The sequence below is a fragment of the Abramis brama genome, assembly GCF_963993115.1.
Source record: "Abramis brama genome assembly, chromosome: 19".
NCBI lineage: Eukaryota > Metazoa > Chordata > Actinopteri > Cypriniformes > Leuciscidae > Abramis > Abramis brama.
Genome location: NC_139981.1, coordinates 9316808 through 9341884, shown reverse-complemented (window position 1 = coordinate 9341884; position 25077 = coordinate 9316808). Strand labels below are relative to the sequence as shown.

The 25077-nt window shown below is 39.1% G+C and overlaps 1 protein-coding gene across 12 annotated transcripts in view; it reads left to right on the top strand.

Moving 5' to 3' along the window:
• kiaa1109 (KIAA1109) overlaps window positions 1-25077 on the top strand; it is a 55040-nt gene that overhangs the window by 25018 nt on the left and 4945 nt on the right. The window contains exons 38-78 of one of the 12 annotated variants that reach the window (XM_084093664.1): window positions 606-756; window positions 864-1016; window positions 1369-1609; window positions 1696-1841; window positions 1924-2149; window positions 3100-3264; window positions 3420-3598; window positions 3729-3904; window positions 4717-5432; window positions 5961-6206; window positions 6303-6396; window positions 9048-9254; window positions 9367-9596; window positions 9703-9932; window positions 10061-10166; window positions 10327-10424; window positions 10503-10688; window positions 10797-10965; window positions 11061-11272; window positions 11564-11762; window positions 11852-11911; window positions 12406-12632; window positions 12873-13091; window positions 14292-14422; window positions 14518-14641; window positions 14730-14845; window positions 14938-15007; window positions 15964-16011; window positions 17425-17657; window positions 17744-17947; window positions 18762-18942; window positions 19276-19465; window positions 20166-20324; window positions 20467-20606; window positions 20687-20885; window positions 21815-22018; window positions 22134-22310; window positions 22957-23094; window positions 24282-24491; window positions 24592-24745; window positions 24845-25002. In XM_084093664.1, the coding sequence (XP_083949790.1) occupies window positions 606-756; window positions 864-1016; window positions 1369-1609; window positions 1696-1841; window positions 1924-2149; window positions 3100-3264; window positions 3420-3598; window positions 3729-3904; window positions 4717-5432; window positions 5961-6206; window positions 6303-6396; window positions 9048-9254; window positions 9367-9596; window positions 9703-9932; window positions 10061-10166; window positions 10327-10424; window positions 10503-10688; window positions 10797-10965; window positions 11061-11272; window positions 11564-11762; window positions 11852-11911; window positions 12406-12632; window positions 12873-13091; window positions 14292-14422; window positions 14518-14641; window positions 14730-14845; window positions 14938-15007; window positions 15964-16011; window positions 17425-17657; window positions 17744-17947; window positions 18762-18942; window positions 19276-19465; window positions 20166-20324; window positions 20467-20606; window positions 20687-20885; window positions 21815-22018; window positions 22134-22310; window positions 22957-23094; window positions 24282-24491; window positions 24592-24745; window positions 24845-25002 (7472 nt within the window). Of the gene's footprint in view, window positions 1-605; window positions 757-863; window positions 1017-1368; window positions 1610-1695; window positions 1842-1923; window positions 2150-3099; window positions 3265-3419; window positions 3599-3728; window positions 3905-4716; window positions 5433-5960; window positions 6207-6302; window positions 6397-9047; window positions 9255-9366; window positions 9597-9702; window positions 9933-10060; window positions 10167-10326; window positions 10425-10502; window positions 10689-10796; window positions 10966-11060; window positions 11273-11563; window positions 11763-11851; window positions 11912-12405; window positions 12633-12872; window positions 13092-14291; window positions 14423-14517; window positions 14642-14729; window positions 14846-14937; window positions 15008-15963; window positions 16012-17424; window positions 17658-17743; window positions 17948-18761; window positions 18967-19275; window positions 19466-20165; window positions 20325-20466; window positions 20607-20686; window positions 20886-21814; window positions 22019-22133; window positions 22311-22956; window positions 23095-24281; window positions 24492-24591; window positions 24746-24844; window positions 25003-25077 lie in introns of all 12 variants that reach the window. The other 11 variants (XM_084093673.1, XM_084093672.1, XM_084093671.1 and 8 more) reach the window with 11 other exon arrangements.

The window sequence follows — 25077 nt, the reverse complement described above, 5'->3', positions numbered from 1 at the left end:
ATTATGTATGTCTTTCAATCCATAAATAAATCAAATCAAATCAAATTAAATATTATAAAATATATCAAAATGTAAAAAATATTTTTTAAGCCACTGATGTCAGATATATAAGTAATAAAATTGAATAATCTTAAATAAGTACACACAGTTTTAATTGTTTTTACACTTGTTTACTTTACAATGATCAAACACACACAGAATATTGGAATAAAGAAAACATTTGGGGTATTTGCCAATTTGATCTCAAAAGGGCGGATTATATTGACGTATTAGTAGTTGTTTTGAGAGAGAATGCATATTGAATATACATGTATACAGTGAATGAAATGGCTAAGATTTACTGTGGGCCCTAGTTGGGGACATATTTTATATTTTTAAACCATAGATGCAGAAAATCCCACTATATTTAATTTATGTATGTAATTTGCATAGGGCTTGGGGGCTATTATGTCGATAAAAGATGGAAATTCTCTCCATTTTGAGTCCCCCCCCCCATTTTCAGCCCTAAGTGTATATTTGGCTGCAGAGTCTTTGATTTGGTTCAAAGGAAATCATGGATATTTGTATGGCTATGGCTATTTCTATGTTGCTGAATGTGTCTGCAGGCAGCTGAATCTCTTGAGTACTGCGACCCCTGCGGTCGGTGCGTGGTTGGTTCCCATTGACCAGCTGAAATCCTCACTGCAGAAACTGGACATGGAAGCCACACTACGTGTGTGCGCGGTCATGGGCTGCATTATGACTGAGGCCCTGGAGGTCAGACTTGTTAATACTTCCACTGTTAGAAACCCATGGACTTGAGGGTTTGGACTTAACCGACCTAATTTTTTACGTGCATGTTTATGTGTGCTTCAATCCAACAGAAAAAGAGTATTCACATTCCATTTCGCAGCAAGTATAACCGTGTTACAAAGCGAGCCCGATATCTTCACGAGAACCCGTCCTGCTTACTGTGCAATATTCTACATCGCTACCTGCAGCAGGCCGATTACAGCATTATAGAAGAGGCCACCATGGTAAGTCTTTATGCTTGCAGAGCACATATTTGCATATGAATTAAATGTTCTTAAACTCCCGCATTGTTGAATTCTTGATTCTGATTGGTTGATGCTCATTCCAAGGCTTCCAGGTTCATTGACTGCTGTAAAGTCGGAAATTACTTCACCCCATGTTCTTCCAGATTGTATTAGCAGTGATGTCCTGGCTTGTTTTTGAGCTAGATAACATGAAAAATGCATTGCAATAAATTAAAGTAGTAACTGCAGCTTAAGCAGAATAATAATTTATTTTACTGATATTATTTTGAACTGTTAGTTGTTAATTATTCCTTGCTAATCTTTTATTACATATGCATCTTTATCTTTTTAGAATGATGGACTGCCTGCTCTGGTCACCCTGAGGAAAGGTATGGTGGCACTTGCGCGTCAGTGGATGAAATTCATAGTTGTCACTCAGGGCTTTAAGGCGGTTGGTTTGCCACGTCCCAATCAGCTTCCTAAGCCCAAAGAGCCAGACCCCATCGAGCCTGATCAGACACAGGTGCCGGATAGTGGTGCTGCCCTGCAGAGTGACACCAGCGCTGATGGAGCCGAGTTTGAGTTTGATGCGGGTAATTATAGTAAATCTGAAAATTTATAGAGCTTTTTTTGAACATTATGCTTTATCTATATTTTGTGTTATTTATGTGCATTTTAGGCACTGTTAGTGAACATACAATGCTGTTAGAGGGAGTATGTAGTCGTCCTGCTCCTACCGGTAACTCTGCCCCTGTGACTGGAGTCGAGATCATGAGAAAACTGTCCAAATCTCACACACACAATGAGTCAGCACTCAGGATCAAGGTTTGTGTGGGTCTGTTTTGTTGACACTGTGTATAAGTTTATGATAGATCTGGAAACGAAATGCCTTTTTTTTCTTTTTTAGGGTTCCCACCCTTACCAGTCCCTGAGCTACACGAGTGGAGATACAGCAGCTGATTCTCCCGCTCATGTCAGTCGGGCAGGGCTGCAGTCCAATCATAGCCCTAGGAAAGAATCGTTGCTAAGCTACTTGACAGGAAGCATCCACAGTCTGCACAACCTGCTAGAAGCAACGCCCCTTCGAGCAAACGAACAAACCGCTGCCAAGAGCAGCTCCCTGACACGTACAAGTACATGATTTTCTTCATTCAGAGTTTATTTCTTTTTGCAATCTAATTTTAGACGGGTTAAAATGTGAACTAGGAAGACGAATGCATTTTCTTGATATATGGCGTTTCCTGTGAAAGCGGATTTCTATAACCTAATTGTGTTTGATTTTTGAATTCTTCTTTTTTAGTATTATTTTCCACCCAGAGAGTGTCTGCATGTCAAATACCATAAAAGTACAGAGAAACCCAACTGGGTTGGAGACTAAAATTAATATAAAATACAAACTAAAATTCAACCGTTTGAATTGTTACAAGTGAATTTAGGCTTAACACTATTTTAATGTACATTATGAAAAATAGGTATTAATTTAGAGATTTTCTGAAGATTACAATTAACAGTGTTATTGTAATAAATTGTAATAAAATTTAATAAATTATTAGTGTTATTAAAGAATAACTTTGAGTGTTAGATGATGGTAATCCAGATGTTGAAATAGGGAAAGTAAGCATGCAGAATTAAATTTCCAATATCTGATACCAGTTAATGATAGAGAAAATCTGTCACTCAGTAATAGTTACTCTTTTGAATTAACTGTTATTTTTTGTATTTTCATTTTATTTTTTTAATAACTTTTTGTGCATTTGTTATTTAAAAAAAAAACATTCCATGTAGCTTTTATCTATTTTTTTTCTTTCTTTCTTTCGTTCATTTTTTTTTCTTTCTTTTTTTTCATTTTTAGTAATTTTTTTAGGGATGCACATATACACACATTGAATCATGTATATATAGAATATATATATATATATACATGTGCATCCCTAAAAAAACAACTTCTACTGACTATATGACAAAGACTTGAGGAGTGTCCTAACAACCCCTCAGAACACCTTATCAAACACGTCACTGTGCCGTGGAAACCACCTACTATTCAAAATCTAGTTAACGCTAAATGTCTCTTGTTTTTGGGTAGGCAACTTTGTGGGTGCAGACGTGTTAACGGAACACCCTCTTCTTTCGGAGCCGTTTTCCGTCAGCTTCTACAACTGGATGTCAAACGCTGTTGGCAACCGAACAGGCGGCAATGTCCAGGACTCTCCCCTCAACCGCTCTCAACACAACAGCCTGCAGACCGGAGGTGAGCGATTAGTGTACTGACAGAAGTATACGAGTATGAAGTCTGTTGACTGTATGTGACCATGCATCTATATCTGTCCATGATGCTGTGATTAGTGACTCATTTATTGGAGTATGTTCATTTTGCACTGAATGTCTTTAACTCTTTACATACAGGAGTGCTCCCCACCATTCCTTCTGCATCAGATTTTAATACTGTACTGTCCAGTGATCAGAATACACTGGACACACACTCTCAGCACACACACTCCCAGCACAGCACAAGTCAGGAGGACCTGCTTGAACAAGATGAGACGAATCTCTGCCCTGCAGCTGTACAGCTAGCTGACGCACAGGTGTGTGCACCAGGAATACTTATTAATTTGTTATTGTTTATTTATGACCATGCACATGTTATTGCCTCTCTCATTCTGTTTGTGTGTGTGTGTGTGTGTGTGTGTGTCTCTCTTGGGATTATCCATACAGGTTGTTTTCAAGCCTTTGTTGAGTCACATTGGTATCCAGCCCCAGGATGCTCCTCCACTCAGTTACAAGATGTATTTTGGGGAGCACCTATCCTTCAGCGGCACTCTTGAGTGTTTGAGAGCTGACATTGTCGACTCTGACACCAGCAAAGAAAGGAAGAACAAACGAGCACACAGGTAACACGGATGTCCCATGCCAGCTTTTATCTTTCTAGAGATATCCTAGAAAGAGTAATCCCCCCCTTTTCAGAGTTTCATTTGGGTAACTTTATCGTTTTTTTATTTATTAAATTAATATAAATAATTAAATGAATATTCAAATATTACAAAAACTGCAAATGTGTATCTTTATCAACACATTGTCAAAATGAATAACCAGTCAATAAGCGCACAAAACAAAAAAGTTCTTCATTTTGAGTTGACCATGACAGTAACTATGACTAATTTGTTTACTGCAAACAAATGATCTGAAGTCATTTATTTCACATGTAGAGTAGTGAGGGAGCTTTGTGGAGTTCTGACCATATGCAAAGATCCAATTTGAACTTTCGGTGTGTTGGAATATTTGATCTTTTGCGGGTAGAATGAATGCGACCACCTGACCGGATGTGATGTGTTCTAATTGAAACTATGAGCGCGAAGCAAGAATTACCAATATTTTTGCACTAGTAAAATGTCATTCTTTAAACACTATTTCTGTAAATGTGGTTATGAATAGCTATGTGAAATAATTATTTTAAAATTATTACATAAATATTTACATTGATTAGATATTGTTGTTCTCTCAAACGTATTGGCGGCCACTTATTTTATCCTAATTTATCCTATATTTATTATTATTCATTAATTTTACCATGGTGAAGTGGAACTTGGTCTCTTTTTCCCTTGCCATCCCACAATGAACAATTGTCTACTTTAACTACTGAGTACTCAAACAGTCATAATGTTGCATATCTCTAATTTTAGCATGGTATGTTTTTGTGTTTCAGGCAGGGCATGGTAAATCTCCCCCCTCTTGATTTCAAGCCTGCCCTGATGATTGAGACTTTCAGTTTGAATGCAGTCGTGCTAGAGAAGTGCATGTCAACCCCTCCCTCTGCCAGTGCGCTGTCTTTCCACGAGCTGAGCCGGAGACCCCAGGCTAGCGTGCACTGCCATTTTACCCTCGCTTGTCAGGCGATTCGCCAGCATGTGGATATGGCCCTGGTCCGCCTCATTCACCAGTTCAGCACAATGATTGATGACATCAAAGCCACACAGACTGACATCAAACTCAACCGCTACACCGCCGGCTCCTCTTCCCCCACGCCCACCAAGGCACGGCCTTATCGAGAATTCCGCTCATCTGATTTCAGCCGTAGTTCTCGTGGGAGCCTGAACGGAGCTGCTCGACTGGGCACTCAGAAGAACAAACGCACCGTGGTCGGGCCAGGCCTGGACACTCTGACCAGGAATCGAGAGCCTCGTGGAAGGGGGACGCTGGGACGTTCAGAGCGAAGAACGTCAAAAGTATCGCGGAAAGGTTCACGCGATGTGGCGGATCACATGACCATTCAGATGGATGACTCGGACTCCATCACAGTGTCAGAACAGAGCGAGCCGTCGGCCGAATGCTGGCAGAACATGTACAAACTTCTTAATTTCTACTCGCTCATATCAGACCCCACAGGCATCCTGGAGAAGAACCAAGACAATGCCCTCTCAGGTAGGACTTCCTGCTCTGTTGATTTCAAATGCTTTTATTTTCTTAAAGAAAAAACATGAAATAATATATTTTTGGCTATTATTTTCAAGAAAATTAGTGATAATTATATTTATTATTTAATATGAGTAAAGATTAATTCATTAATTTTTATTTTAAGTTTATAATATTCTCAAATATAATTCTTATAAAATGTTCAGTTCTGTGATACAATAATAAGTATATCCTTGGTGAATACAAGAAATGTATATTAAAAGACACTACAGCAGATTATTGCACCATGATGTATAAATACTTTACAATTTAAATATGTCATTATTTGATTATACATTATGGTAAAAAGATTTTGTGGTAATGATATTTAGAGAGAGGAAACACCGTCTGATACATTGGCGTAAAAATAATGTCATGGTGCAAAAAAATTTTTTAGCATCTTGCGTTGCATCTGACTGGTATAAACATATCTGCTAGCATAATAATCTTTGCTTTTGCCCAAATTTGCCTATTCAACTGTTTATTTTTGCTATTCAGAGGGTGGGAGGAGCCCTGCGGATCCTCCATGTCGATTGGTGTTTGAATCGGAGGGCGAGACGCCGCCCAGTCGGCTGGGTCGTCGGCGGAGTTTGGTAAGCTCTGAGCCCCAGCATGTGACGCTGATCGTGTTTGGCGTTGGCATGGTGAACCGCACACATCTGGAAGCAGACATTGGAGGACTAACCATGGAGGCAGAGCTTAAGAAAATACATGGCAGTTTTACTTTAAAGGAGAAAATGAAGGGTAATGCAAACAGCATTCACACACTTTAAAATATCTTATTCACCAACTAAAACCTTGCAGATGAAATATCCTGTAATTCCTGTTCTCTTGCTGTAGACATTCTCCATCAGAAGATGACTGAGACCTGTGCCTCGGCCCATATCGGATGTGTGAACATTGTGCTTCTGGAAGGAATCTCACCAGATATACAGTCAGTAGTTCCCTTAACACCAGGCGTTAAGACCTATTGAATGCTCTATCAATTATCATTGTCCATCTTTACATAAATCCATTTACCTTGAAGTGTGTAATTTTTCGGTTACACTTTATTTTGATGGTCCACTTTAGACATTTTTCTAACTACAAGTAACTTTGCAACTACATTTCCATTACCAGTCATTAAAATATTGGTTTACTGTCTGCTTAATATCTGCTAATACTTTATTTTGATAACAGTCTACTAATACCCTAATGAGAGTTAGTTGATATGTAGTTGCAGAGTTACTCATATTTAGTAGAAGGTCAAAAGTGGACCATCGAAATAAAGTTGAACTAATTTTTCTTTCTACAATTATTTCCAATTCCAGTTTCACATGCAATACACTTTAAGCTGTTGGCAGGTTGACTTTCCTGAAGAATGTAAACGTATCTCTGTGGAGCCTTAATATTTGTTCTGTTTATTTGATCGGTCTGACAAATCAACTTACGGACTAAATACTAAATTGTACATAATTCAGGACCTCATATACTTTCGCTGAATGAGGGAACAAAGTTACTACGGTTAAAAAGTTTGAGGTCGGTGAGATTGTTTTTATGAATGAAAAATCTCTAATGCTCACCAAGGCTGCATTTAGTTGATCAAAATACAGTAACACAGTAATATTTTAAAATGTGATTTATCCCCATGATGGCAAAGCTGAATTTTTTGTTTGTTTTGATTCATTTATATTCATGCATCAAGCAGTAATTTGAAATAGAAATGGATGCTTGCTATATACTGTAAAATATTAATTTATTTTATTAATTCCAAACCTTGAATAAATGTATTTATAGACCAGATTGTCATAGAGAGTTGACTAGCAACCACATGAAAGCAAACTTAAAACAATCAAAAACTAAAAAAAATTGAAACTGCACCCTGGGAACGACCCACAACACCTTTGCTTCAGGAAATGTAAAATACGTTTCCAGTTTCAGCCATGCAGCCTTTGTAATGCAACGTCTGAATCTGGATTTTAAATGCAATTTATTCCTAGCATATTCTCTGCTATTGTCATATTTTAAAATAGTTTGAAGTCATTCTTGGATCTGTTTTTGTTCTGATGGTCTCTCTTTCAAATGTTTTTCTAAGAGTGCAGATTTATCACAGCATATGTGACAGTTTTGAAATGTTTTCTGTGGATAACTTCCCCTCTTCTATCTTCCTCCTCTCTACTCTCCTCTGTTCTCTCTATCTGTCATTTTTATTTTTATTTTTATTTTCTGCCTCTCTCGCTGGCAGACTAGAGGATTTTCCAACCTCACCTACCAGCACAACCAAGCAGGAGTTCCTGTATGTCTAAGTTTCCTCAGTAACCTTGTCCTTTTCTCCATTTACCATTCATAACATCTCCATAATATTTGGATATCACAGTCCTTCCATATGTCAATCATATGACACATGGTGTTCACTCTTACTATCATAACATTTCATACCGGCTCTAACCCACCACAGCTCTCTCATATAAAGGCTTCACAGATATAGTATCTTCAGACAGTGGTCAGTGAAATCATAACATCCTCATAACACTATTTTTCAAATCATATTTATTAATGCTGTCAGTGGGTTATTTAAATTGTTTTCTACTACCTTTTCTACTACCTAGTGTCACTGAGAAAGGCTTTTGAATATCGGCATGAAGTCTGGACCACATCACAGGTTATTCTGACCAAGATCTGCCCCCTTAATGCGCTCATAATCCCATTGATTGGTACATTTTTGGGGAAGAATCCTGTAATTTCAGTAGAACTTCACTTGACTGGAAATTTCACGTTAGGGTGAAAGATTTCCCCACTCGGATTTCCTAGTTGGTCAAGCGAATTTGCAAAAGAAAGTTGCTTGGTTTGACTTTAACTTTGCTACATCGCTACATTATTGACATTTGACACTTTTGATGTTTAAGTGCAGTTTTATCTGAAATCAGTGATGCAATAATAATAGATTGGCTTGGAGGTCTTTGAGAACAGTTTTACCAAAAATATGTGATTTTTTTTTTTTTCACCCTGTTCTTCCAAAAGTAATAAGTACAGAGTTTTTCACAAACTCAGAACTCAGAACAGAAAACCGATTATAAAGTTTTGCTCGTGGATATTGAGTTCATGTGCTGCTACGTGCCTCATACAAAAGTCTTTTAATATCTTTTAAATACTTGATGCTTCAAACCTGGGAAAAGCTGTCAAATCCAGTGATTAGTTTCTCCTCAAATGCCCTCATTGCTGCAGCCCGGTGGATGTAATTGCATATGCGTCAGACAATCTGATTGGAGCTTGTCATTTTGGCAAGTGTTTGCCAATTTATTTTTTAATTTTTAATTTTTTTCTGTGCAGTATAAATAAGATGGACAGTCCATATGGTCAAGCTATCAGGAGCTGAAACTCTCCCGTTCCTCTTTTCCATTAATCCATCTAGATCTCTCTCTCGTTGCAGTTCCCATATCCACAAGGCCTCGTTTCCAGCCATTTCACTTGTACATTTTGCCAAAGTCTGTCTATACATTTCACAGACATTGTTTTATGTGACTGCTCGGTGTAACATGCAAGCTGTGATTTCAAAGTGAGCATTTGGAGTAAGTTCCTTTTTGTTTGTGTGTATTTGTATATTAGGACTGTGGTGAAGTGTAACATCGCAAAGTCCCAGGCTTTATACAGTGCGCAGCGTGGGCTGAAGACCAATAATGCTGCAGTATTTAAAGTGGGCGCTATCTTCATCAACATCCCGCAACATCCTGCAACGCTGCACAGCATGATGGTCCGCAGCTCCCATCAGCTCTCAAAACAGATTTCAGACCTCATCCGTCAGCCCTCCAACATGTGAGGCAAACCTCTGGCACTTTCTTTTCACAACTCCTGTTGTCGCCGATATTAAATGTGGCTTTTGTTTGTCGCCGATATTAAATTTAAATCGGTTTCCTATTTTCATCAGCCCTCCTCCCAGCCGAGAAGAGACGCCAACTCCGCAGCCCTCTGAAGTGAGTGTCAATCAAACTCCAGTGGAGGCCAGTGAGTTTCCTCAGCTGCCCGAGGGACTGGAGAAGAAGCCAATCGTGTTGAAATTCAGCGCTATGCTCGATGGGATCACTATTGGCGCAGCCCTATTGCCCTCTCTTAAAGCAGAATACAAGATGGGTCGCATGAAAAGCCATGGCATGACTGGTACCCACAATTCCACAAGCGAATTGCTAATTTTTTCCATAATGCACTGGAAAACACAGATGCAACAATTAAAAATGATTAATGTTTTGCTGTCTCCCTCTCACAGGTGCTCAGACGCGTTTTACTTTCGAACTGCCCAATCATAAGCTGTGTTTCCAGTCAAAGGTTTCCCCTGTGGACGTGTCGGCCATGCCCCCCACTGCCAGCCTAAATCTGCCTCCCGTCACCATGTCAGGACAGTACATTATACAGGAGCACGAGGGCCACAGCGACACAGCCTGGGCCCCAGAATACAGCAACTATCTGCAGGGAAATTACTTGCGCTGCGTAGCTGAGGTGTGTCGTTGACCTTTCAATGAGATATTGTTCTAAATGCTGTGCTTGATTATCAGTTTGTTCCAGCATTACAGATGAATGCTTATGGTTGAAATAGAGCATTTTAGAATTTTTTTCTTCATTTTTAGATTGGATCTTTTGAACACAACTTGACCACAGATTTGCTCAACCACCTAGTCTTCTTACAAAAGGTCTTCATGAAGGAGGTCAATGAGGTCATCCAGAAAGTGTCAGGTATGTGTGTTGAAGAACAAGTAGCATAAATGGAGAACTTTTTCCATCTATTTAATTTGTTTTATATAATTTGTATTATTCATTTTAGATTTTGTTATGCACTTTTTGTTGTGGTTGATTCTTTTACTTGACCAGCTGTGTGAAATGCGTGTTTCTGTAGGAGGGGAACAACCAATCCCACTGTGGAATGAACACGATGTGTCAACAGATGGCGACAAACCTAAAATCCTGCTTTACTCTCTAAATCTGACGTTTAAGGTTTGGACTTCCTTAAATTATGCATTTATTTGTTAAGGTGAATTCTGCAGACGTTTTGAATATGTTTCTCTTTTGCAGGGGATTCAAATGACAGCCACCACTCCTTCAATGAGGGCGGTGCGCTTTGAAACGGGCTGGATTGAGCTTGAACTGTCCAATCGGGTTCAGTGCAAGACTACTCCCACAGGAAGTAACTACCTGAAGCTTTTTGGGAAATGTCAAGTGGATCTCAACTTGGCTTTGGGGCAAATCGTCAAACATCAGGTAGCCACTGTTACAGAAATGAGCGTTTCTTCATGCTCTGTTATTCATTATTGTCATATAAAGTTTTCTTGTGGATGCATGAGAGTGTTATAACACTTTCTCTTGCAGGTGTATGAGGAGGCGGGGTCAGATTTCCACCAGGTGGCGTACTTCCGCACTCGAATCGGTTTGCGCAATGCTCTGCAGGAGGAGATCAGTGGCAGCTCTAACAAAGAGGCCGTCCTGATCACCCTCAACCGTCCTATTGTTTTTGCTCAACCAGTGGCATTTGACAGAGGTCAGTCCACACTTAGCTTGTTTTTTTTTTCATGTGTATCCATTGGGGAATTTTTGGGGGTTTGTAATTGCGTATTTGTATGTCTTTTTTTTTAGCTGTGCTGTTCTGGCTGAACTATAAGGCTGCCTATGATAACTGGAAGGAACAACGCTTGGCTCTCAACTCTGACATTCATATGGCCACAAAAGAAGTGGTAGACAAACTGCCAGCAATTCAGCAGACCAGCGCTCAGGCCTTCAGCACTCTCTTTCTACAGCTCACTGTCAATGACCTGGGCATCTGCCTACCTATCACCAACTCTACACAGGTGGATCCTCACTGATGCATCTATTTATCATTCTTTTTATGTTTAAACTCAGGGCTGTGTTTCTCAAAAGCATTGTAGGCCTAAGTAGATCGTAGAACCATTGCCACCAGTGGTCTCTACGACCAACTTAGCTTACGATGCTTTCGAGATACGCAGCCCAGATTGGTCTGAACCAATTGTGATTGGCCTTTAACTGTATAAAGTACTGCCTGTCTTGTATTTCACTCTTGCACATGAATTGTTTGAATGATTGATTTTAAATGTTTGTTACTGTTTCCTGTTGTACATTAGGCCAATCACAGTATTGATTTTGACACTGGCTCAGCACTGGTGTTGACCATCGAGAGTACGCTAATAACAGCCTGTTCCTCCGAGTCTCTGGTCAGCAAAGGACATTTTAAAAACTTTTGCATTCGATTTGCTGAGGGTTTTGAGACAACTTGGGATGACTGGAAACCTGAGATCAGAGGAGAATTGGTCATGAATGCCTGTGAGTAACACTCAATGTAAATGTGTTGTATCTATTTTTGGCCCTATTACGCTCCCCTGATTCTTCAAAGACTCAATGTGGCTTTTCAGGTGTTGTCCCTGATGGTACTTATGAAGTTTGTTCCAGAACAACAGGCCAGGCCTCTGCAGGTTTGTGTGAAATGATCTTCTGAATTAATTTTACTTGGTCTATTCAAAAAAAACAAAACAACAACAACAATAAAAATGATAAAAGGACACTTTTGCATACACTGCTGTTCAAAAGTTTGGGGTTGGTAAAATTGTTTAATGTTTTTGAAAGAACTCTCATATGCTTTCCAATTCTATATTTATTTAAATTCTATATTTATATAAATTCTGTCACTTTTATTGATCAATTTAAATGAGTCACTACATCATAATTTCTTCCAAAGTGGGTTTTTAAACGCCTATTATAAGCGTTTATATTTTAGACCTGATGGAAAATTACGTACATACTTTAAAAAACTGACTAACCCCAATCTCCTGAAAGGGAGTGTACATTGATAAAATGGCCACATAAAGACCATGCATTAAGAAAGTAAACATTGTCAGTGTTGATTTAATGCTGACTTCATATTTGACTTTTTGTCTGTATCCAATAACAAAACCATTCAATTCTCCAGAGAGCAGCAGCGCAGGGACATGGACCCTTAATGTCTTGTGGAAGATGTGTGGTATCGATGTGCACATGGATCCAAACATCGGCAAGCGTCTGAATGCTCTGGGTAACACACTCACATCTCTGACCGGTGAAGAGGACACCGATGACATCACAGACCTCAACTCGGTCAACATGGCTGACCTGTCAGACGAGGACGAGAGTGATGGCATGTCTCCCCCCATACACATGGTCAGAGCTCACATTCTTTATGTCACTAACATTTGTTGGCTCACCTTTATTGTCATTGTAAAGTGTTTGGGGCTATTCTTCTATTTTTAATTGACATTGTTTCTTTTATTTTATTGTTTGGATATTAATGTCATTTTTGTGTTCAAAACACGCTATGTGAAGTTTCTTCTTAGTATTTGTTCTCAATGTCTGTGTAGTAGTGTGTGTCTGTGTTTGTTTTAAACCGGCCCATGTTTGCAGTGTCCTGAAGGTGATCTCAGCCCCAGACTTTCGTTCAGGAAGCGGCTGGTGAACAGCATTCTGGGCATTAGCCCCAGCCCCCCTCCCCTCTCACCTTCTGAGTGTCGTAATATTTCTCCATCATCCACAATCACTCGGCTAAAGTCGAGAAGTGTTCGCCTGCCGTCCTCAGCCAATGCAGAACGAACTAGAAATCCCAGACCCCTGTCCTGGGGCTGTGTATGTACATTAGAGCTCCAGTTTGCTTTTCAATCCTCTCTGTTTCTCTGTCACATCCTTTCTCTCCATATTGTTCCTACTCTCAGGGTGAAAGTTTCTTTTAAGATTAGTCAAATTGCTCAAAACCTTGTTGAATTGTGCCTAGATCTCTTGGTTTTGAGCAACTGAAATATGTTGAGAAAGTCTGGAGTATACGGTTTCCTGCTGCTTTTTAGTCTCATCTGATTCCTTTCCATGAGAAATGAGTGGCCAGTCACATCTTCTCATTTCGCATTTCCAAAGGATGCATTTCTCATGAATTGTCTTTGCTTCAGTAATCAGTTTTTTTGGGGTGGTGTTTTGATTTTGTTTGTCTGCAATGATCAACACTTGTTTTGACAGTGTTTAATATTCTGTGTGATTTTGGAATAGATTCTTATGCATGACTGTGCCTAGGGCTGGGCAGAATGATGGTAAAAATGCTGAAATATGCCAGAAGGTCATGATATACCATTCATGTAAATATGTAAATGTACAGAACCGATCAAAAGTTTGGAAACATTGCTATTTATTATTTTTTAAAGAAGTTTCTTATGCTCATCAAGCCTGCATTTATTTGATCAAAAATACAGAAAAACTGTAATATTGTACAAATATTAGTACAATTTAAAATTCTATTTTAATATACTTTAAAATATAATTTATTTCTGTGATGCAAAGATGATTTTTCATCAGCCATTTCTCCAATCTTCAGTGTCACATGATCCTTCAGAAATCATTCTAATATGCTGATTTATTATCAATGCTGGAAACTTATGCTTAATTTTTGTTTTTTTTGTTTTTTTGGAACCTGTGATACTTTTTCCAGGATTCTTTGATGAATAAAAAGTTAAAAAGACCAGCATTTATTCAAAATAGAAATCTAATATTGTCTAACTGTAGTAATATATCACAATATTACTGTATTTACTGCATTTTTTGGATCAAATAAATGCAGCCTTAGTGCGAATAAGAGACTTCTTTCAAAAACATTTAAAAATCGTACAGACAACAAACATTTGAACAGAAGTGTAAATGTATGCTTTAAATATTTGTCAAAAAATATATAAAGTGGTGTATAACATTTCTGAATCGCTCATACCGTGATTTTGTCATACCGCCCACCCCTAAGTATGTCTTGCATCTAAATGTGTTGTATTGACAGTAGTTTCCCTCTTACAGGAGTCTGTTGACCTGCGGAGGCAGGCAGTTATGAGCAATCAGATAATCGACGCTCGTGGACGAAAGTTCTCCAAGCGCCTGGTGGACATTAGAGAACTCAATGAGCAGGCCAAAGTCATTGACGATCTCAAGTAATGTCAGCCTAACATTAAGAACCAAAATACCTAAATTAATTGGCTTCTGCCTAAAATAAATCCCTATTATTCTTGCTTTTTTTTTCTCTAAGGAAACTGGGTGCAAGTGAAAGCACTATTAACCAGGAAATCCAGCGCTACCAACAGTTGGAATCTGTCGCTGTCAATGATATCCGCCGAGATGTGCGCAAGAAGCTGCGGCGCTCCAGCATGCGGGTAAGAATCACTTTGATTCAGCTTTATTACTGCTTATTAATTATACACTGTAAATCTGGTAGAGATGAAATGGTTATGCTTTGTTTAGGCTGCATCTTTGAAAGATAAATGGGGTTTAGGGTACAAGCCCAGCTACAGCAACAGCAGGTCAAAGAGCATCTCAGCAACAGGCAGACCAGCAATGAAGAGGTCGGATAGACCCAGGTACACACTCACTCACACTCACAGTTATTTGCAGATGGGTTAATGTCTTTCAGTTACAAATCCTTACTTTCTTTCATTTTGTCTCTCTAAAGGGATGACCTGCCCGATATCAAAGTGGATGCATCATCTCCAGCACCAAGGGTTACCTTCAACATCGACACGGTAGTGTGCATGCATACATCTGTGTGTGTCTGACTCTGAAATGTCTGACTTTGTTTATTTGAAATGCTTTATTCATCTTTTTGTCGTCATTCTAATGCTGCATTCACACCATGTCGTAATTGCCGTAAAAAAAACTTGTTTGTTTTTGAATCGCTCTCGCGGTTCTTTGATGTCGTATAGCGATCGATCTGAACAGCGGCGCTTCAAGCCGAACACACCTTAAATCTGCAGTGGTCAGGTGGTACAGCGGCCACATGGTACGAGTCGTAGCTCTCAGAAAATTGCTAATTCTACCTGAAGGCTTTTTAGAGTTCAGAATCGTTGTGGTAAATACGTCATGGCATGAACGCACCTTAATGTTCCATCTTCATGTTCATTGTTTACATGTCAACGAACCTGTAAAGTTTAAAGCTTTGCTTTTGATATACACTACCATTCAAAAATTATACTTTTATTCAGCAAGGATGCATTAAATTGAAGTAAAAAAAAACATTTATAATGTTAGAAAACAGTTCTATTTCAAATAAATGCTGGGTTTTTTTTACTTCCTATTCATCAAGTCCTGAAAACATTTATTATGATTTCCACAAAAATATTAAGCTCAACTGTTTTCATTTTTTGATAATAATAAGAAATGTTTCTTGAGGACCAAATTTGCATACAAAACAGTTTTCACTTTTTAAAATATTACAGAATTTTTGATGATACATTTTTTGATCACCAATTTGGTGAGCATAAACATTTTTAAAAATGTTTAACGGTTGTGAACTTGGACAGACACACTTCACACTCTGTTGTTTTATAGTTTCACCTGCAATTACTTCACTCTTGACTTTATAAAAGCCACATGTATAGTATACACATAATGTGCTGAACATGTATGATCATGCACTGTATAGCTCAGTATACCGGTTTTATTTATGGATGGGTTTTTCATAAGTTTGTTTGTGTTTAAGATGGAAACCCCAAACCTAATCCCCAGTCCAGCTGGCTCTGTATTTAAGGTACCAGAGAAAAACGATCAAATCAAATCAAATTCTTAAAATCACCTCTGAATCTCTGCATGAAAATCTTCTTGTGCTAAATCAAAACTGCTTTTCAAAACTCGATCAAAAATCATCTTTCTCAATCAAATGGTGTTAGCCTTTTTGGATCTTAGTTTGGAAAGTGTTCTTATTTTCTCTTGATCTCCCTACTCACACATTGATTCACACACTCCCTCGCTCCACATGTTGAAGCTGCTCTTGTGCTGTGTTTGTATTAACTAATCAGCTCTTGTTTCCTCAGCCTTGAACTTGATCTTAGTTCATTGCATTGCTCATGATGTCTTGTCATCTGTCCATCTTTTCATCTTCTTATGTCTCATCCCTCTCTCCTCCGCTGGGTCTTAGTGGAAAGCATGAATTGGGAAAAGGAAAAGCTTTCTCCAAAGTGCTCACTGGTTATGAGCTATCAGCCAACAGATTCAGTTTGAATATGAGTCAGAATCAGACCAGTTTTGGTTTTGAGCACATTAACAGATACAGGGACAGAATAATGAATGGATGGATAGATGAATAGATAGATAGATTAATTGAGATGATTTGTAAATGTTAGGCAGTTGGATAAAGGGATTTCTATTTTGTAGGGTAGATCAAGTTGCAAACTTAAATTAGCATTAATCTGATATATTGACCTGATAGAATAGCTTAGTGCCCATTGAGCTTTTAGACATGTCAGGGTTATATTTCACCACAAAGTCACATGAAAAGTAATCAAAATTGTAACATGAAGCCTAGTTTTAGGACCATTTTTGCATCGGTACAGTATTTCCACAACAGTCAGTTAGTGTTATTGTGTTATAGTATGTAATAAGTCATATTTCTGTATTGCGGCAATTAGAATCGCCATTGAGTATAATAATTACAAATTCAAAAGTAAAATGTCGAGATGCCCTGATCTTAAAATTCTGTCCGATACCAATATCCAGTAATTATTTTGATGACCGAAAATTGGCTGATAATTAAAAATTCTATACTATTTTGTGTACAAAAGGTAACACTTTACTTTAAGAGATAGTTCACCGAAAAATGAAAATTCTGTCATCATTTACTCACCCTCAGGTTTTCCCAAACCTGTATGAATATTCAAATATCTTTTAAAGAATATCAGTAACCAAACAGTTGATGAGACTCTTTTACTTCCATAGTATTTTCTTTCCATACTCATGGAAAGAACTTTAGCCTAATTTAATAATTTAAATTAAACTAATTTAAAGCATAAAACTTTATTTTTTGGTGAAATGTGACCTGGATATGTCAACACTCGCTTAGTTGAAGAAACGTAAATCCTTTAGAAGAGAAATGAATGAATAGATGGATAGATGCATAGATGCATAGACAGATCTCGTGACTGTTGGCTTTCACTGATTGTTGAAGTTCCCGGAGGAGACAGAGGTGGACCTGTTGTCTGTCACCATTGATGATCCTGCCCATTACCCATCATGCTCAGTGTTCAGTGCCCCTGGCACACCAGCAGTCTTTTCACCAACCACTCCCTTCCAGACTGATGACAGTCGGCGGGACGACCTCTCCTCGACTTCATCAGAGGACTCGGACAAAGATGACGAGTTCGATAGGGAAAGGCCGCACAGCTATTATCGCAGACCAGGGTGCGTTAAACACAGTGCATGCAAACACTCGACAAACACAATTAGACGCTCCCTAAACTGATGGTCTATATATTTGTGTTTCTCAGGGGCTCTCAGAGGAAATCATCTGCACTTTCTGCATTATTCAGCGAGCGCTGGCCCAACACACCCCCTCAGCGTGGAGGATTAGCTCCGCCCACTGAACGGAACATTGACTTTGAGCTGGACGTGCGTGTCGAGATTGACAGCGGCAAGTGTGTGCTGCACCCCAGCACCCAGCCACCTGAGCATGAAGATCTCGCAGTGAGGCGGTAAAGAGACAACCCAAAATGCCCACACATCACACATTTTGAAAATAAAATGAAGTGCAGCGCTGCAGTAATGACATTCTTGTAGGACCACATGGAAGTTAGTGTCATCCTGGTTCCCTCAACAAAAACCCAATAGGATTTTTTTCAGTGGCTTTTGGATTATTGCAGATGATAGCTTTTTGACCAACAAAAGATTGACATTTTTTGTTCATCATGATAATCTTTACAAGTAAACACTACATTTATGAATTTTGAAGCTTAAATACAATTTCCAGAAAAGCCTCTGACAACTTTTTCAGAGTTTATTTAAAAGCCGTTTTCAGATTGATTTTTAGTTAGAATAGTTTGCAATAGCGTGGTTGTAAAAGCAATGAGGATGCGAAAGCGGACTGGTGTGTAGATGAGTTTACCTGTTCGGCATGATGACTTTTCAAACCACGAAAATGCGATAATCATGATAATCATGATGATTTTATGTTCCTAACAACCTCATTTAGCCACTTGTCAGCAATTGCCTTTTTCAAGACGAGTAAAAGCTTAAAATACACCAGTAATACCCCCTGGTGAATTTTAATGTTGTAGAATAAAACTTGAAAATATCATGAGCTTGTGTTAACCACAGACCTTATTTCACGCATTTAACCAAAAAACCCATTGACTTTAGGAACTGTAAGTGCTTAATAAATGCTAACACATTTCCAGGTTTTGGCCTACAAGAAAACATCATCCATTCAGAGCTCTATTCTTTTGGATTTAATCTCGATCAGAGCTGTAAAGCGTTTCTGTGTGTCTGAAATGTCTCTCTGTTGTTTAGGAGTTGTGAGCGGAGCTCAAGGAGTCTGGATCAGGACTCTCCTCCTAAGAAGCGAAAGCTGCAGCACAGTTTAGGCTCCAGTTCTCATCTGCTGAATGCTAAGCGAGTACCTACCTCTCTGCAGAGCAAGACCAGTGACATTGAGACCACTGTCTTCTACATCCCTGGAGTGGATGTTAAGGTCTGCAGTGGATCTAATGATATGGTTTAAGTAAAGCCGATTGCACACAGAAGGATTTCAGCTACAATTTTTCAACCTGAGACTTAAGTTTTGGGTGTGCCACCACATAAAACCCGTTCAAATACACTCATAGCCCTATAGATCTATTTCAATGCATCTGATTTGCACTTGGATTTATGAAACCAAAGTGTCTGATGGGTTACAGTGCTCAGCCGCTGCAATAAAACATCTTACAAATGTAAAACAGCAGTAAACCTAAATGGATGCAGTAATGTACACTTTTTATGATTGGTTAACTGTAGCACTCATTTTCCCCTCTCTGTCTGTTTACAGCTACATTACAACTCTAAAATGCTGAAGACGGAGTCGCCCATTGCCTCGCGTGGATCTTCCCTTCCCAGAACCCTTTCCAAAGAGTCCAAACTGTATGGTATGAGAGACTCACCCGCACCACCAGCCTCAGGCCCTGGAAAGACTAACACACTCCTCCCTCCCCCTCCCCCATCCCCTCCTCTCCCTTCAGGTACACACTCTGTTCATCTGTCGTCCTCTGCCGATGGCTTCCTGCATGCGCTTAGCCTCATCTCTGCACTGGAGCCCACAGCTCTGAGCTCAACTGTAGCGCATGACTATCTAGGAACAGTGTTCACAGTTGCCACTCGGCAGGATCTTTTTTTCCGCTGTGGTTCTGTGTTGTTTTTAATGCTGATGTGACATTGCTTGGTTTGAGACAAGCTTCCATTATTAGTTGTTAATATAATATTATTGGCAACAATTTTACTCAATAAATCAATAAATCATAGTATATACACTAGCGTTCAAAAGTTTGAAGTTCGTCAGATTTTTTATTTTTTAAAGAAGTCTCTTATGCTCACCAAGGCTGCATTTATTAGATCAAAAATACGGTATATATATATATATATATATATATATATATATATATATACCAGGTGGTGATATCTAGACACTACTATCCATTGATTGCTAGCTATTGATTGTCTTTGATTTTAAATCATTTTCTATTACCGTAATTGCATTTTATGCTTGTGTTGAACAATTCTTGGATTTTTTGGCTGCTCTGTTGTGCTTCATGCATATTACTTGCATGCTGGAGGTGAATTTGGTGCCAAATGGTTGCATCTTTTGCTTTCATTGCATGATAAATTGGCAGCAAAGAAGGATTGTTCTCAACTTTGTGTGTGTGTGTGTGTGTGTGTGAGCAGCTAAAGGTAAGCCGAGTGTAGGGGTGAAGATGGCTAAGCTGTATGCATGGGTAGCCCTACAGACATTGCCAGAGGAAATGGTCATCAGCCCATGTCTGCTGGACTTCCTGGAGAAAGCGCTGGAGACAATTCCCATCACACCAGTCGACAGGAACTACAGTAAGTGTGGTTTCAGATTTATCATTTGTCACTTGAATAACATATGAAAAAATCACAATTCTGTGAGGTTTTTGTGTGTATACTTTATGCTGATATTAATATATGTATGTGTGTGTGTGTGTGTGTGTGTGTGTTCGTGTAGCCCTCAATGTTCCTGAGGAGGATGTTGGTCACTTTGATTCTGTGGATCCTTTGGAGGAGTCTCAGGTGTCTCTTGTGTCTTCTGCTGGAAATTCATACTCCTCCTTCCCTGTGGATGTGGTAGTTTATGTCCGGGTGCAGGTATACCAGCGTTCCTCCATTTGTACTCATTAGTGACCATCTCAAAGCAGTCTGTTAATTTCATTGTGTTTGTTCCTCAGCCATCTCAGATCCGGTTCAGTTGTCTCCCCATGTCTCGAGTGGAGTGCATGCTGAAACTTCCCTCTCTGGACCTGGTTTTCTCATCCAATAGGGGTGAACTTGAGCCCACCAGCGCCACCCATCCGTCAGAGGGCCAACACACACCTTCCTCCACACCTCCATCAGTACACAATGCCAACAGAGTGCCTGGAAGCAAAGGTATGAATGTACGGTCACTGTTATCTTGCCAAGTAATGACAATGTTCCTGGATCAACATATTTTGTTGATCCTGGAATAACATTCCTGTCCCAAAATTTAGTCCTTACCCTATTCCTACCCCTAAACCTAACCTAACCCTACCCATAACTTTTCCCTAAAATCAGAGGGAAATGATAGGTGAAATAACACTGATGTTGAAGCACCTCACCCTGGGTCTAAGCCTAAACTTGACATAAACTATAAACTTGTCCCTCAAATCTGATTGGTTGATTGGAAAGTTGTTCCAGGATCAACAAAGATGTTGATCCAGGAACATTTGGTACTTGGTGAAATCACGTTCACCAACCCTACCTAGAAGTTATCAATTTTCTTTGCATGACTGTAGTACAGATTAGTTCGTTCGGCATTATCATGGTTTGTATAAGCATTCGTCATAAAACCTGTGTTAGGTAAGTTACTCTAAAAAAGTAATTACTACGAATTACATCTTCAACAGCGTAACAAGTAATGGAATACTTTTTAGAGAGTGTTATTAGTACAGTAATCTAATAACTTTCTAAATCCCAAATCAACCTCAACCAGTTGAACAGTACAAGGAGAGATATGAAACTGCTCTCTTAATTCCTTCAAATAAATAAACATTAGACGTTAAATGTATTACTTAAATGAATTACTTAGTAATGCATTACACCCAACACTGAGAGGCCCCCGGGAGCTCATGTAAACGCATCCTTTTGATTTTCCCGGCAAAAACATCCCGAGTCCTTCATATTAAAATAAGTCTATAGGCTTTCATAGACAAACTAGGAACGTTGTACAAGCTGTTCACACATCAGCAATAAAAAAGCGATATGAAAATTCATACATGTAGCCCCTTTAAAGGGTGTGTTGACTAATGGTAATCATTGTAACTTCTTCCATCCCTCAGGTCCATCTACAGGGTTAGGCAGTCCTCTGGGGCGGAGTCGCCACCACAGCAGCCAATCAGATCTAACAGGCCAACCGATTAACTCATCAGGTCTGAGTTTCACTGCCTGTATGTCAGATTTCTCACTGTATGTGTTTCATCCTTATGGAGCCGGCAAACAGAAGTCTGCAGTTACTGGCCTTCCGCCTGGACCAGGACCACTGGGTGAGAGCCCATTGCAAAGACATTACTCAGAAATCTTGTGATGGTTTATAAGTAAAATAAAAGTATATACTAAAGATAATTATAAGATGCTGGAGATGACTTTTGGTTCTTTCAGGAGCAGTGGACGAAGAGGCCTCTTCAGTGACGGGCAGGAAAGACTCTCTCTCCATCAACTTGGAGTTTGTGAAAGTCAGTCTTTCCAGGATGAGACGTACAGGATGCCCAGCATTTATTGATACTTCCGTTGCTAGCAAGGGTGGGAAGATGGACACCACTCTTATCAACATCTCAGGTGAGTAATTCAAAATGACTTACTGGGATATCCTTCAGGATGTCTGATTGTATCACCTTACTAAAGCCTTTTCCGGCTGTATGACACTACTGTTCAATGACTGTTCAAAAGTTTGGGGTCAGTAATTTGTCTTTTTTAAAGAAATAAATATTTTTATTCCGCAAGGGGCAATTAAATTGATCAGAAGTGACAGTAAATACATTTATACTGTTAAAAAGATTTCCATTTCAAATAAATGCTGTTCTTTTGAACTTTTGAATCCTGAAAACAAAAATATTAAGCGGCACAACTGTTCAAAATCAATTAATAATAGGAAGTGTTTCTTACATTATTATTCGTTATTATATATTCCCAAATCAGCATATTAGAATCATTTCTAAAAGATTATGTGACGCTGAAGATAGGGGTAATGATGCTGAAAATTAAGTTTTAAAATATATTCAAACATAAAATAAATATGATTACAATTTATAGTAACTGACAATATTACTGTTTTTACTGTATTTTTGTGCATAAGAGACTTTTCACAAAAAAAGTCTTACCAACCCCTAACTTTTGACATGTAGTGTGTTTAACAATAAAAGGGAATCCTTCAGTTGCCTCAGTAACTAATTTGTGACACTGTGTGTTTGTGTCTTTCTTCTAGCGGTGTGTGATATCGGTTCTGCATCCTTCAAGTACGACATGAGGCGTTTGAGTGAGATTCTTGCATTCCCACGAGCTTGGTACCGCAGAAGCATTGCCAGGAGATTATTTCTAGGAGACCAGACCATTAACTTACCAGGTTATACATACTGTATATACTCTCAACATTACACAACTGTTCAAAAGTTTGGAATCACCATTAAGTTTTTGGAAGAAATTGATGCTTCTGTCACCAACAATTCAGTACCAAAAACAGCGACATAGTAAATTATTATTGAGATGTTAAATAGTGTGTTAAATCCTTTTTATATATTTTTTTATATATTCGTATCAATTGAAAAAGTTGTGCTACTGAAGTGTGGCAATCACAATAAAATGTTTTTCAGTTGCTGGATTATTAAGTACACTTCCATTTCTGAAATCCATTTTTGGTATCACGCATTTTATCAGTCTGTTGTTCTTTTGAGAGATGAAGGCTATTTCATGCACTGCTGTCTAGAAAGAAGAAAGCAAACAGGATTTAACAATGACAGATGCCTGCTGGACAACAACAAGCAGTTTAAGAAAGCGACCCCTCGCTGGTGCTCAGCTGGCAGCTTCATTGAACCGTACCTGTCAAACAGCAGTGCACAATCTGCAACAGTGAAGAGATGCCTTTTAGGCAGAATTTAATAGACAAAACTAAATCTGAAACTAGAAAATAAGAGAAAAAGAGTGGAAAAGGCAAAAGGATTGGATGAACCTAAGTTTGAGCTATTGAGCTGTTTAAAAGGATAGTTCACCCAGAAAGAACAATGAGGTTTGTTCTCGGCTTCTCGCGCGCACAAGCTTTCGTGTTTACTATATGTGGTGCGTTCTATGTATGTGTGTTTTAATGTGGGTGTGATAAAAGTCTAAATTATATCTGTTCAGCATATAAAGCAACCGTATCTCTTCACAAGACTTTGATTTAACCACTCCATTCATATGAATTTCGTTTTATGACGCATTTATGACCTTTTTGGATCTTCCAAGTTTTGTAACTTGGACTTTTAATGGAGGGACAGAAACCTCTCAAAAACCTTTGGTTAATCTTCAAAACACAAAGATATTTTTAAAGTCTTATGGGTTTGCAACAACATACGGGTGAGTAAATGATGACAGAATTTTCATCTCTTTAAGAATTGCTTCAGAAAGCATGTGATTAAACGTCACCTGAATATCTTAATAAAACTGAGTCCAAACTTTTGAACAGTAATGTATACCTACTCGCCTATCCCAGTCATCTTGCATCTTCAGGTGAATGCTGGAAAGCATTGATGATAACTGCTGTAAAATGTGCTGTAGCCTCAGGTCCTGCCACTCCAGATTCTGTGGAGAGCATCGCACAGCACCTGTCTCCTGAGTCCAGCCGAAAGGCGTACTGGAGGACGTGGGACGGCCAATCCACTCAACACCCCTCCGCCTTTACTGACGCCACAGCAAACCACGCGCACCTCAAATCACCCGCCACCGGACGTTCCCGGAGCGTGTCTGACTCTTCAGCACCGCGCAGAGGTACACACACATGCTGCTAGAGGTCTGTTGATGATGTGCAGCTTTGTGGCTCTACCATCCTTATCTATTTAACCCATTGTCTGTGTGTGGGTCTCTACAGACTCTGTCACAAAGACCGCCATCCCGTCGTTTCGGAACGGAAAAGCAGCAGCAGCACAGCAGGGTTCGCCATGGGAGACTCTGGTGGTGTTCGCCATCAACCTTAAACAGCTTAATGTCCAGATGAACATGAGCAATGTCATGGGCAACAATACGTACGAGAGACCTACAGAAACTATTTGATTAGTGCAGCTGTTAACATGCTTAATATCTCTCTGTTTGACGTCTATTTATGTATGTGTGTGTTTAAACAGTTGGACAACAAGTGGGCTGAAGAGTCAGGGCCGTCTGTCAGTGGGCAGTAACAGAGATCGTGAGATCAGCATGTCTATCGGACTGGGTCGCTCCAAACTGGATTCCAAAGGAGGAGTGGTGGGTGGCAACATTGACGTTAACACACTGGAGATGGTCTGTAAGTATACTTTTAATAATTTATTTATTTAGAGATTATGTACTCGATTTAAAAACTGGTTATGTCAGTTTTTCC